Source organism: Hyposmocoma kahamanoa, unplaced genomic scaffold, assembly GCF_003589595.1.
Source record: "Hyposmocoma kahamanoa isolate Upper Pololo Valley unplaced genomic scaffold, ASM358959v1 99879, whole genome shotgun sequence".
In the NCBI taxonomy this organism is placed as follows: Eukaryota; Metazoa; Arthropoda; class Insecta; order Lepidoptera; family Cosmopterigidae; genus Hyposmocoma; species Hyposmocoma kahamanoa.
The window spans coordinates 6,165,130-6,178,696 of NW_020656077.1; the positions used below are offsets into that span (position 1 = coordinate 6,165,130).

General features: G+C 37.3%; 1 protein-coding gene across 10 annotated transcripts in view; it reads left to right on the forward strand.

Annotated features, from left to right (window-relative positions):
- LOC113239344 (tight junction protein ZO-1) overlaps positions 1-13,567 on the forward strand; it is a 212,423-nt gene that overhangs the window by 175,065 nt on the left and 23,791 nt on the right. For all 10 annotated transcript variants that reach the window (XR_003311180.1, XM_026476295.1, XM_026476296.1 and 7 more), the window contains 7 exons: positions 139-289; positions 2,429-2,561; positions 7,047-7,190; positions 7,771-7,943; positions 9,015-9,186; positions 10,647-10,863; positions 11,630-11,810. Coding sequence is in view for 9 of the 10 variants with exons in the window: in XM_026476295.1 (XP_026332080.1) it covers positions 139-289; positions 2,429-2,561; positions 7,047-7,190; positions 7,771-7,943; positions 9,015-9,186; positions 10,647-10,863; positions 11,630-11,810 (1,171 nt within the window). In the remaining variant the exon portion in view is untranslated. The remainder of the gene's footprint in view (positions 1-138; positions 290-2,428; positions 2,562-7,046; positions 7,191-7,770; positions 7,944-9,014; positions 9,187-10,646; positions 10,864-11,629; positions 11,811-13,567) is intronic.

The following is a 13,567-nucleotide window of genomic DNA, read 5'->3' on the forward strand; positions in this document are numbered from 1 at the left end:
TAGAAAATCCAGTTAAAATTATAGCAAATTAGTGGAGGAATTTCACAAAAGAAATATATGGTTAACGCGGCGGTTAAACATCGTAAAATTAAAAAAATAAATCAATAATATATTCTAACATAATTTGTTTCGGTATAGAAGCGAGCCGCGCCTCATAAGCTTCCAGAAAGAGGGCTCGGTGGGTCTGCGGCTGTGCGGTGGCAACCGTTCGGGTGTGTTCGTGTCCGGGGTGCAACCCACCAGCCCTGCAGCGCTGCAGGGTCTGCAACCAGCTGATAAAATACTCAAGGTAATAAAGCGCTCTTAAAGAGAATAGGAACAATTGTGCGTTCCAAATTAGACGGTTGTAGAAGAGCTTCAGTAATTTTTAGTTCACTAATTGTGACTGAAAAGTGGCTGCAACAACGCTTCCAAATATTGTATGAAAATTATAACAGGCGCTTCTATAAGCATTTAATTTAAAGGCACCCTTAATGTAAATTTTAAACTTTTATTTATACAAAGAATACAGTCGACAATCTACCCAAAGAACTTTACCGTCATCGACAGTATCAATTACCTGTACTCTAACGTGAATTTTGTCGATTTTGCGATGCCAAATTATGCTAAGACTAAAACTAAGAAAATAATTTGTACTAAAAATAAGATAGTTTCCTTTTTATAGGTTCAGGTGAAAAGTTGCAAATTTTAAGTTACTGTAGTGTTAATTGCTGGTGTCGAAATGATGTGTTAATTACCTATTTGTTTTTTTAACAACACCGTACTATAAATTTGCGCAATAGAGCACAATAACACGGTATTCCTCATGCTCTACTTATTTAGAGCACTTAATTGGAGCATAAGGAAAGAACATCATGTAAGCGTATTAGATTATTGATTGCATTGAATAAGGCAGTCTAATATTACGGTAGCAAAACGTAATTGGCCATAATTGCCATAATTAGCAAGATTAGCTCACGAATTTGCAAATGCAGTATACTGTGTACTAAATACCTAAAGTTTTTAAAAGGATGTAAATCGACAGCTTCAGGGGTCTTCAACTTGTACGATAAAACTTTTATATAAAAATAAAACCGACCTCAAAACTTCGTGGAATTAAATCTATTTGCCACGGAAAGTGCGCGCAACCAGATTCATCCCCTAGTTTGCCACCCTAAGAGTTGGAATATTTACTGCGCTATCATTGCTTTTTTAGTTATAACACACATCTAGTGATATTTATATAGCATTTTGTTAGTAAAGTAATGATACACGTGTTTTGGTAGCTCACGTTGTTCCACAGCCGAGGAAAGGCTTCCCCTAATCCATCCGTCTCCGGCTAAAAGCGTTTAGATCATCTTATTACCTTTTTCGGGGTAAAACGCTTTTAATTACATCCATTGTACGTTTGGACAATTATTATCTATCGACTGTGAACTGGCAATCGGTACTATCTCAATTTTTACAACTTTACGGGACGAACAAAAAAATTGTTTGCGTCATTTATATAGCATCTGGTTTATTAAATAAAAATACGTAGTGTGCATACATACATGTGCAATAGAAACACTTTCAAACTACGTATTTTTATTTAATAGACCAGACGATATACATATAAATGACGCAAGCAATTTTTTTCTTCGTCCTGTAAAGTTGTAAAAATTGAGATAGTACCGGTTGCCAGTTCACAGTCGCTATGTCACAAAACAAAAAGAAATAAATAAGTTAAAAAAAAGAAGGTTCTCATTACTATCAAACTGTTAAAATTTTCAACAGCTTTCCTGCCATGGAAATAAATAAGTCTATAAATCATTGACTTACAATAGTCAATGCTATAAATAAATGAAAATTGAAGATGTACTTTTTTATAATACCAAGTGACGGGATAAACAAGTCATGCGCCTGGTGTTAAGCGACACGCCTGTCCATAGCAGTTGTAGTACCAGTCAGAGCTTTAAATTGCAAAAATCTAGGGACACAGCCATTAGGCTTGTCACACTAAGATATAAGTTGACAAGTCTCATGCGCCTGTAATTTCACCAGCACCCTTACCCTTCAAAACCGGAACACAGTAATGCTGACATTACATGACAGTACTGCTTGGCGGCAGAAATAGGTAAGGTGGCAGTACTTCCCTGCACTAACTCATAGAACAAGAACAAGAAGCTCTACTTCTACTATGTTTAGTGAAGTAAATTGAATGGCAGTATAGTACAAGGTTTATGTCAGGACATGTAATAACTATAACGATGTAACTATGTATTTGTCTTACTTATCATTTCTTATCATTGCTGTTAAATAAGCATTCTAGTACTACTTCTGACATACTTTAAGAAGGATGCAACCAGGCGCACGACTTGTTCGTCCCGTATTATACTAAGTGTACTATAAAAAGAAACACGCTTCCGTACTGCCAATCCCTTCCCACCTAAATTAACTTTGATTTCAGGTAAACGATATGGAGATGAAGGGTGTGACCCGTGAAGAGGCAGTGCTGTTTCTGCTGAGCCTGCAAGAACGCATAGATCTCATTGTGCAACATTCGCCGGACGAGTACAATGCTGTCGCCAGCGGACAAATGCGTAAGTTCCACTGTGCATAGATGTAGGTCCTTCCGGAAGGCTGGTTCCAGACTTGGTAGGATTTTGATAATACACATGTCTCTACTAGAAAGAGAGTGACGATATTTTTTTTACAAAAATAGTTCATACATAAAAAACAGCATTAGTATTGTGTTTATATCATATATTACACTAATTGGTGCCCGCGACTACGTCTGCGTAGATTAAGTAGTTTGAGTAGCCTACTGTACTATACTAATTTTCATAGTTTTATTGATTCTCCATACAAACTCGTCAATTTCACCTTTTAGATTTATTTTTGTGATTAAAAGTAGCCTATGTCCTTCTCTTAGGACACATCTATCTCTGTACCAAAATTCATCAATATTGATTCAGCTGTTTAGGCGTGAATACGTACTAACAGACAAAGTTAATTTCGCAATTATAATATTAATATAGGTAGTTTGGATAGATCCGAAAATAAACCTAAATATATAAAATAAGGTTTTTTGAATTTATTTGTGAGTTATTATTTATAATGATAATAATTTTAATTTACGACTTTGTTAATTAATCAAAAACGAAAGCGAGTTTTCTGAAATGTTATAGCCTACAAAGGCGGTGCGGCAGCCATCGCTGCCGTCCACCAACTAAAAGGTGGCTAAGTGAGTGAATGGTCAAATAACCGTTTTAAATTGCAAAAATAGAGCACAAAATTCACTTTTAAAAACAGTTAAAATTAGTTAACATGTACGACTTATCGGAACTTGCCCTAACGATATATAGCTCAAATATCATTAAATAATTTCAATATTCTAAAAGTGTGTTATGGTTTTAATGATATCTCAAAAAAATATTTTGTCAGCCGCATATTAGTTAGCAGACGGCAGATCGTGTCATGTTGCACCAGATACTACTATCTATATATACTACAATCACGCATAGATATCTCGCACTTTATGTCGCTCTCGCGCAAGTCGCGCCCTCAAGTGCTAGCCGTACAGGGGTACAGTATCCACCACAGATAAATCCACCACGAACATTTACTAATTATTAACTCATTTTGGAAAATTTATTTGCGCGGATTCGTCTTAGCGCTTCATCTTTAGAGTACAATGGAACATAATTTCAGTATGGAGTATTAAAAAAACCGACCTCAAAACTTCGTGGAATTAAATCTATTTGCCAAGTTTTATTGGAAGCGGTCACCGGAAAGTGCGCGACACCGGATTCATCCCCTAGTTTGCCACCCTTAAAAGGGGAATATGTTCTTCAAATTTGAATGGGACCAATATTGAGGTACCCTCTTTCCAACAAAAAGGAATCATCATCATCGGTTTACAAATGCGTAACATAAATACAAAAAAAAACCGGTACAATTGAGAACCTCCTCCTTTGTTTGAAGTCGGTTAAAAAGAGTGAGCCGTCTCGGTAGCTCACGTGCCTTCTATATAATGCCAACAACTAGTTTAAACACTTTTACACATTGATTAAGATTAAGTAATCCTAAACTTATGATCTTTATATGGAACTAACTCTGTTGAATTTGTATGAATAGAGTCCGCAGTCAAAAAAACGACCTGATGAGTAAAGAAATAATTTACAACTAGAATTCAGAAAAAGTATTTAACGCACCCGTGATTCGTACGATGAACCAAGATCATTAAGGCAATGTTAGAATAATAACGCATAGAATGATTGTTTCATATCCAACGAACTGTCACAAGTGAGGCAAAAATCAAATTCATGTAGGCTAGTTTTAGTAGTAGGTTAAACTTTCGGTTTTAGTGAATATTTATATAAAAATACAAGTTGAAACGCGTTACTTCCTTGCGGAATGTGATGTTAGTATCTATTTTATATTTGTCTGACGTATTTTTACACTCATTTACCGCACATTTCGTCATTTTTAGCTAAAATTCTTGAGCTGTTCGCGGTGCAAGTTGACCTTGAGCACTGAAGGCCCGCCCGCTCGTGTAGGCCCATTGGGCGCGCTTTAATTTGCCTCACTTAGCGAGTGCGGACTAGGTTTCTATGCGTTATTATTCTAAGAAAGCCATGTACGCTTTACGTAAAAACCCTGAATGGTTTTATTACCATATTGTAATAGAAAGGATAAACCGTTCGATGAGATAACAATCATCGGTGCAATAATATTTCTTCAACTATATTCATTCGTTCAACAATGCCGCTCTGTGACTGATGATACAAACAGAGTCATCAACATCAAGCCGACAAATTTCTTAACTCGTACACTTGTCCGCTTCGTCGAGCGCGTAGTTTCTCCACATGGTTATGCATGGGGTTCTTAGAAATCACTATCATTCATAATTAATGATGTGTAGCGGACCACGGCTCGTACATTCAACAGATACGGTGATTTTTTTTAAGCCCAAGTATAGAAGTAATTTTATTTTTTAGCCGATTTCAAAAAAGGAGGAGACTCGTAATTCGACTGTACTTTTTTATGTGTATGCTACGCGAATTTTTGTGAACTAATTTTGATGATTTTTTTTGTTGGAAAGAGAGTACCTCAGTATTGGTCCCATTTAAATTTGAATAAAATATTCCACCTCTAAGGGTCGCATTCTAGAACTGTACTCAATGCTCAAGTCAGGATTTGAGCAGACTTGAAATACGACCCTAATGGCAAGGACTTGAGTATGATTTTCAGTGCTCACTGCAATACTCAAGTCCTGACTTGAATATTGAGTAGAGTTCTGGAATACGACCCTAAGAGTGGAAAACTAGGAGATGAATCCGGTTTCGCGCACTTTCCGGTAACCGATTCCAATAAACCTTGGCAAATAGATGTAATTCTACGAACTTTTGAGATCGGTATTTTTTATAAAAATGTTGTAATCATTAGAAGTCATGACAACATAGTTTTGATTTTATCAATAATGACGAAAGTTTTCAATCCGGTACCTCGTTACTCAAATATTAACCTTATAAGTAAAATGTTAAGGAAGTATGCTTTGTTACAAGTAAAAACATCCGATGATTTAAATAACCTTACTCGTAATGTAAACCGTATATCAAAAATTACAAGGTAGTCTTTTAATTGCGTTAGCCGACTGATGCCCTAAATTTCCAATGATGATCCAAATTTCCAATGTGGAAATGACACTATTTTTACGGATCCAAATATATTTGTTTGAAACAATCATTTTATAAAAAACAAATTACCGTGATACGTTCGTTTTTTTTAATTTCAATTTATTTATTAACCTTGTTACAAAAAATATGTCACATTTGGCAAGTCAAAATATTATACAAATTAAAATAACAGAAATAAGTTTATTACTACAATTTCATTAAATCAAATCAATTCAAATAATATATTAAAACAAATTGTCATTTTAAACGTTAAAATAATATATAACAAAATGCGTCAACATACCAATAATATCATAAAATTCAGTATTATATCTGCTTATGTAAAAAATAAATCATTGTAAATAAAATATAACATAATAAAAGGAAGTCCTCAATTTTGTCTGGGGCGTCGTGCCCAGAAGGCTGGCAACATTTCGCCTTTGAATAGCTAAACTTATTCTTTGGAGGAAATAACTGCCAGGCTTGTGTTCACCCGAGGTTTCGACGAGGCGATCTGATAGCTCATTCGCTAGAAATTTCGCATGTGGCCCCCCAGGGATTAAATTGTACGACAGAGCAGGGTTGGCGTATTTGGCGCACACTCGTAAGGACATGGGGTTACCTATCAGAAGTCCGAAATGACATTTTCCAGAAATAACATTTGCTCGAATTTTCAATCGAAAGTAATTTTGAAAGGAAATGTTTTAAACCTTTTTTTTTTCTTTCCGGGGGAAAATCCGTCATGGATACCACCGCGTCACGGAAAGGCGCGGTGGTTATGTGAGACTCCTACTCACTAAAAACCCCCGTGTATTCCCACACTCCGCATGAGACGGGGCTGTGGCCACGTGGTTTACGATCCGCGGCCCCGTCTGTGGTTGTCCGCGACTGCGGACCCACCTCTGGGAGACTTTCTCCACTCCGTCGTTAGTGGCATGTCGGGAATACTTGGCATGCCAACCAACCCGTGAACCCTTGCCCAGTGAGTGACAAAGCCCCCGTTTTGCCACTCAGGGTTCACAGTCAGGGCGGCAGTTGGCGGGCGTAGGCCAGCCGCCTGCGCCCTAAACGTTTGTGGCGCTTAGGATGAGAAGAAGGGTCTTCCTCTCGCTCCCGCTCCGCCGCCTCTTTCCGCGACAATACATCGGTGCAGAAGGAGGCAAACGCATTCCACGCCCTCTCACTGCCGACCATGGCTCGCACCACGGTCGACAGTTTTTCTTTTAAACCTAACTTAACCCAACCTAACCGAACCTCATCTTGTCTTTGCGATAAACAACCAATATATCCTGAAAGAACAACGGTTTCGTTATAATTCGGTTTTCGGGGTAATGAAAATTCGAACAAACGTTATTTCGGAAAAAAGAGAGGGGGTTTATATTTAGACAAATGTATTATTGTCACCAGCTGGAGACTCGTTTCACATAAAGACTCACTTCCATTATACGGAGCCGACGGACGGCGAGATGTCGTTTCGTTGCGGGGACGTGTTCCATGTCGTGGACACGTTGCACAACGGCACCGTCGGCGCTTGGCAGGTCTACAGAATAGGTGAGTTGGTCATCAAAATCGGGGCATTTGCACCTAATTAGGAGAGCGTTTGCCTTCTCCGCATGAGATTCGGACTTGAACTGGGCAGACTCTACATCACACAGTCTCTCGAATTAATAATTGAGGCTATTAGCGCAAGTGGTGTAACTAAAATATTTACTACTACTACTATACTATAATTAATACTAATGTACGCATAATGGTATGTATTTTATTATATATTTCGTCATCATCGTCATCAGCTTATATGTCTCACGACACGGATCTTCTCTCAGATGAGGTCAAAGTCAAAGTCTAAGATCTTTTATTCCATAGGTAAAAACGTCACATTTAAGCTATTGCTCGTTCAGATCGCTGATTTCTCTGAGAAGAACGAGCAAGAAACTCTAGAGATTGCTCTTTTCAAATAAACTTAAATGCTATGGAATACACTTTGAATCAAATTTGTGTGGATTCTGGAGCCGTGTCGTCGTTCCATACATCTTTCATGCGACTCAAAAAAACGCGACTCACAACTAAAAAGATGACACCCGTTTGCCTCACCCTAAGTTATATCATTAAATATAACCCTTGTGAACAGGTCGCAACAATCAAGAAGTACAGAAAGGCACGATTCCGAACAAGGCGCGTGCAGAAGAGCTTGCAACGGCGCAGTTCAATGCCACCAAGAAAGAAATGTCTGGCAACGACGGCAAACACAACTTCTTCCGCCGTCGGCGCTCCACACATCGCCGCAGCAAGAGCTTGGGCAAAGTGAGTTATAATAAAAAAATATAAGGTTGTTTATCACACTAACAAATCTATAGTCGATCGATTGTAGAAAATCTCGAAACTTGTGAAAATTAAATCATGCAAAGTAGCTGCGCTTGTGTTGAATTTTTTTTACATGTAGTTAATTTTCTCATTATAGAATAATTTTATGCGAGGATTAGGGAAAGTTTTTTAACTTACGGTTTCCACGATCCACTGGGTTCGCGAAATAACAAACTAATTTACTTCCATTTTTATTCAAGTAATTCCTGATACTTTGAATATTTTTTGTGTCATGAGTTTTCCGGGAACTCATACTGTGGTAAGAAATCTGTAATTTGTTATAAGAATTTAGTGAATAACCACGAAATTCTTAAAATGTGTATAGTTTTGGTCACAGTTAAGTGGCGGTTTTCAAATCACATTACTGTTTGACTAAAAAGAGACTGGTCATCTCACCTCTCACTCTCACATCAGTTGAGACGGCGAAAAACCGCACATTCACGTGAGTTGAAATGTAATTATCAAAATATGCGTCAAATAACCCAATTGCATAGCGTAGAATCAATATTTAACCTAATTTTTAATACAACACGGCTGAATTTACCGTCTCAGTGAGCCGTGACCATAACACCCAGTGAAAGGGGCGAAACGTATTTGTTTGAAAAAAAGATCAAATATTTGCAATTAATTGTAAAATTTTAATGAAAACAAACCGACCTCAAGGGTTTGTGGAATTTCATTTATTTGCTAAGTTTTATTGAAATCGGTTAACAGAAAGTGGGTGAAACTGAACGAACCGGATTCATCCCCTACTTTATCACCCTTAGAGGTGAAACATTTTCGTCAAATTTGAATGCGACCACTTCTGAGGTAACCTCTTCCAACAAAACAGAATCAGCGAAAACGATTCACAAATATCGGAGTAATCGAATAACATATACAAAATAATCGAATAGAGAACCTCCTTCGTTTGAAATCGGTTAAAAATAGTTCCATTTTCAATAATTATGACTTTTTTACTTCATTATCTGTTTACGTGATCGTTAAAATAAATCCTCTATTTATTAACAGGAGCATTGGGACGAAGTAGTCCTTTCCGATAGTATCAGCAAGTTTCCGGCCTATGAACGTGTGGTGCTAAAACAGCCCGGCTTCGTGCGTCCTGTCATCGTGTTGGGGCCCGTAGCCGACATTGCTCGTGAGCGGTTGCTTACTGAGAGCCCTGACAAGTTCGCTTCCCCCAGTAAGTTGCTTTAGATTATTACAATAGTGTACACGTTTTGTCCTGTACCATAGGTTCTCAAACTTTTTGGCAATCCACTTAGGCAAGATAAAAAAATTTCAACGCTCACCACCACAAAAAATTATTGAAAATAAGTATTTTTTTATAATAACTTAACACTAAAAATCATCAGCTTCAGACTCCATCAGAAGGTCTCCCAGTATATTGTCTTTAAAAAAGAATGTCTTTAAATTGTTTGTCACAATGATGACCATAATCATATTCTGTATATATATACATATTATGTATACGACTATGTTAGGTTGTATGTATTAGGTTATTAATATAAAAATTCGCCGCGTTCGTCGTGAATTTCGTTTTTCTTAAAGGTTGACTGGTAGAGAATGCTTTTAGTATTAAATCGGCCTTTTGTACCATCATGTCTTGTAGTCAATAAAGTTTTAATACATAAATAAATAAAAATCACAAGGAAAATAGTGTAGTTCATGTAGATAATTCAGGTTTTATTATTCAAATGTGTTAGTACCTCTGAAGAGTCCTAGAGCCCCTACCGCCCGTAGGACTCTTCAGACCACTTTGGGAAATTATGTTCTATAGCCTCATTTACAGCAGTCGTTGTACAGGTTTAAGAGACGAGTTTAAGAGTACGTTGAGCTTGACACTGAACACTGAAATTCTACTATACGCTACTTTCGATTAGAACGGTCCAAAGTCTAAAGCATAGTTGGGAAATAATAAAGGTTCCGAAAAACAAATGAAATTGCATCAAATTGATGGTAATCGTAATAAAAATAAACACAGAATGTCCCGAAAAAATTAATCGTATCTGGCAAACAATCAATAATTTGTTCAAATCGCTAATTCTATGAAAACAAAACAGTTCTTTCGAAAGAAAAACTAACTTACCGATGTATGTCTTAAAAACTTTTCGGTAGCGGTAAAAAATAATGCAGTAATATTAATATTTTGAATATGCTCCTTTTTAATTTACCTTTCGGAGCTTTAATTACTACCTTTATAATAAGGCAAGTATGGCAACTCTTGCCTGTTCGGCGCATCAATACATAGGCATCGCTCGGAGCGTAGGGTTGTACCTACAGTCTTCATTGCAGTATTCTCGTGCCATATTGAAATAACCTTTGTTTAATGCAAAGCTTACGTATTGATATTTTTATATTAGCGTCGCGGATTGTGAGAGTATGATTATGAAATATAAATTAAATGCTGACCAAATATGAATTCTGGTTTAAACAACCAAAAACACAAGAATAAACACGTATACAATGTGATGTATTTTTTTTTAAATCGAACAACCGCTTCAATTCTGTAATTAATGGCGCGTGTGACAACCCTGAGTGTATGTGCGCCAATTTTAATATTAATGTTATTATATTACGCTTATAGTGTTGTGAACGTGGTTTTAATAAATATACTACAATACTAAACAAACTTTATTGCAGAAATGGACAATACATTAGAAGACAGCAAGACAAAGTCCACAGGCATCATTCGCTTGTCAAGCATCCGTACGATCATGGAGCGGGGCAAGCACGCCCTGCTCGATATAACTCCGAACGCTGTGGACCGCCTTAACTACGCCCAGTTCTACCCAATTGTGATATTTTTGAAAGCCGACAATAAGCACATTATCAAACAATTGCGAGCTGGATTGCCCAAGTAAGTTTTCTACTACATAATACATAACTAAATTCCGTCTTCAATTTATAAATGCAGATAATTTTGTTTCGAATTCCGAAGCTGTACATTTGTTCTGCGTTTGGGTCGTTTATAAACTACCCCTGGAAAGTTATGATATATATAACTTTCTTCTTTATCCGAGGACTATGTTTTCGAAGTACCACAGAACAGAGTTACGGCACAAAGACTTTTGCGTGACTCAACTGAGTCGAATATGATATTTATTTTTTAAAAACGTTTTTTTAAAAAAGTACATACATATATGAGATTTTTTTTTAATTCGTCGCGTCGTATGACGGCTTCATGTATTACGAGAGACGTACGTGGGAGGACAAACATTTCGAAACGCGAGAAAACTAAGACCCGTTGCTCACCGTACCAAACTCGTACTGTATTTTCTATTGGTCTTTATTTGTTGCGATTTCTGCATTTTGTGGAAAAACAAATGTATTTTTTAATTTATACCATAGTAAATTCAGTGGCTCTAGTGAAAAGGGGTACAAATCAAACAAGCCAACTTTACAAGGAGACGCGAAAGACAGTTAAAACTTAATGTAATATTAAGCGTTAAGTGTTTTTCGCGTTTGCTTGTAAAGTTAGCTTTTTTGACTTGCATCCCTTTTCAATTTGTGTCTAGAGATAAGTCGAGCGAGAAAAACGGATCTGTTGTTTCAATATCCTGACGCATTCAAACTCTATAGTTTTTTCATCACTCAAGTTTACACCTTAATATAATATTATGCAGATCTGCGCATAAGTCGTCGAAGAAGCTTCTAGAGCAGTGTCAGCATATGGAACGAGTTTGGGGCCACGTGTTCACTCACACCATCACGCTCAGCGAGGCCAACCAAAGCACATGGTTCGCCAAACTCACTGACCTCATTAACAGAACCCAGCAACAACAGCTATGGGTCTCTGAGACCAAGGTAAGACTTTCTAATCTTTATACATGGACTATTCTACATAATGTGCCAATTACTTCAGTTCATTTCAAAAGATGAAATCGTAAATATTAATGTTTAAATGGAATATGGTGTTTAGTTTGTTGTGCTTCAAGGTTATTTGTTACAAGCAAAATGGTGCATTTGGTAAAATTTATGTGCTCTTAAGTATTCTATGTATTTTGTGGTAATGTTTTGAAGACATATTTGGGGGTTGTTGAAGTTGACTCAAATATTACCTTCGAAACTTTATCTACAGATATAATTTTATTAACTAATTCATTTCTGTTCTGTCTTGCTGCGGTGTAGCACGTTGAAATGGTGTCGGACATATACTTTCCCATTCCGCCCTCCCCATACCCCGCTCTTTACCCAATCTCCTACCCTCTAAACTTTTACCAGCAACTTCCGCAACGGCCTGTAAGCGCGCTTCAAGGCATGTCGCCTGCTAACACCACCACGAAAAATGCTAAACGCTCTAACCATCTTATTGACGCTAACCGGAATCACGTAGTGCCCTACTATTACTCTGAAACGCTTACCCAGAGCGTGCCAATCACTAACTTAACTAATCGCAATAGGCATACTTTCATGTGTCCAGAGGACAGGCAAAATAACTACCAAAGAACGCAGACCACTAGACTCAGCCCAAAATTACAATCAAGAATTGGCAGCCCCACGAGCCCCTTTTACCAACCACAGTCGTTCAGGCCTTACAGTGTTTTAGAGACAACGTCTAAATCGCCCGTTCCGAACTTGCAAAGACCGTCATCTGTCGTTCCGATGTCGGAACAATTCCGACCAGCCTCAGCCTTCTTTCAACATGACGAAAAGTTCAAAAAAGTGCCGGAATGGAAAGCTCGACTTCCAAGAGAAGTTCTGATACCAAACTTCAAATCCTTAGATAGACCTGTAAGGCAGATTTGTCGTATCCCTAATTGCAAATGTAATGAGAAGCCTGTCGTGGACCCAGATAGATTCAGCCAAGTGAAGACTCTTCCGAGCGTTTCCGAAAGGTCGTTAAATAAATTAAAGAATCTTTCTTTGCCGACATTGAAGTTAGATGAACTTGACAAAGACGATAAATTCGATAAAACTGAAGCGGAAAGAGACTTGACATCGACTGTAAGTAAACCAATATCTGAACAACATTTAGGGTACGTTTAGGGAGTTATGATTAGTGATCGGATGTTCGGGCCATTATTTACCTAAACTTGCAGGTTTTTACCGCATACGACGAAATAATATGGACATGAATGATTATCGTTAATTACAGGTTTCTAACCACGGTATGGATTCGTTTTGTTTTCCCGTTGTTTGGGAACGTGACACGCTCCCTGATCACGGATTGACTCAGTCAACTCAGATAATTACTAACAATAATTTAGTGACCACCAACGGCTTACAATCAATATATACATATAATCGATGCCTTTGTAATTAAGCACTTCTCGTAAAGTATTTTTTTTTCATTGTACATTATAATAATTATAGTAATGTTAATAACTTACTTTTAGGATGGTATATGCTCATTCTCAGCATTATTATCATGACTTCAGTTGTACGTATAAGTATTTATTGTTTCTCTCAGAGTCCCCTTGATTATCCCCATTTTTTCCAGTTCATGTCACGTGAGTCGGCCGTCTAGGTACATTCGATGTAAACTTTTTTTGTTTTCCTTACTAAACTAACAGTTAAAATGTTGTTTTGTAGATAATTTGCACTTATTTAAGGAAATAATA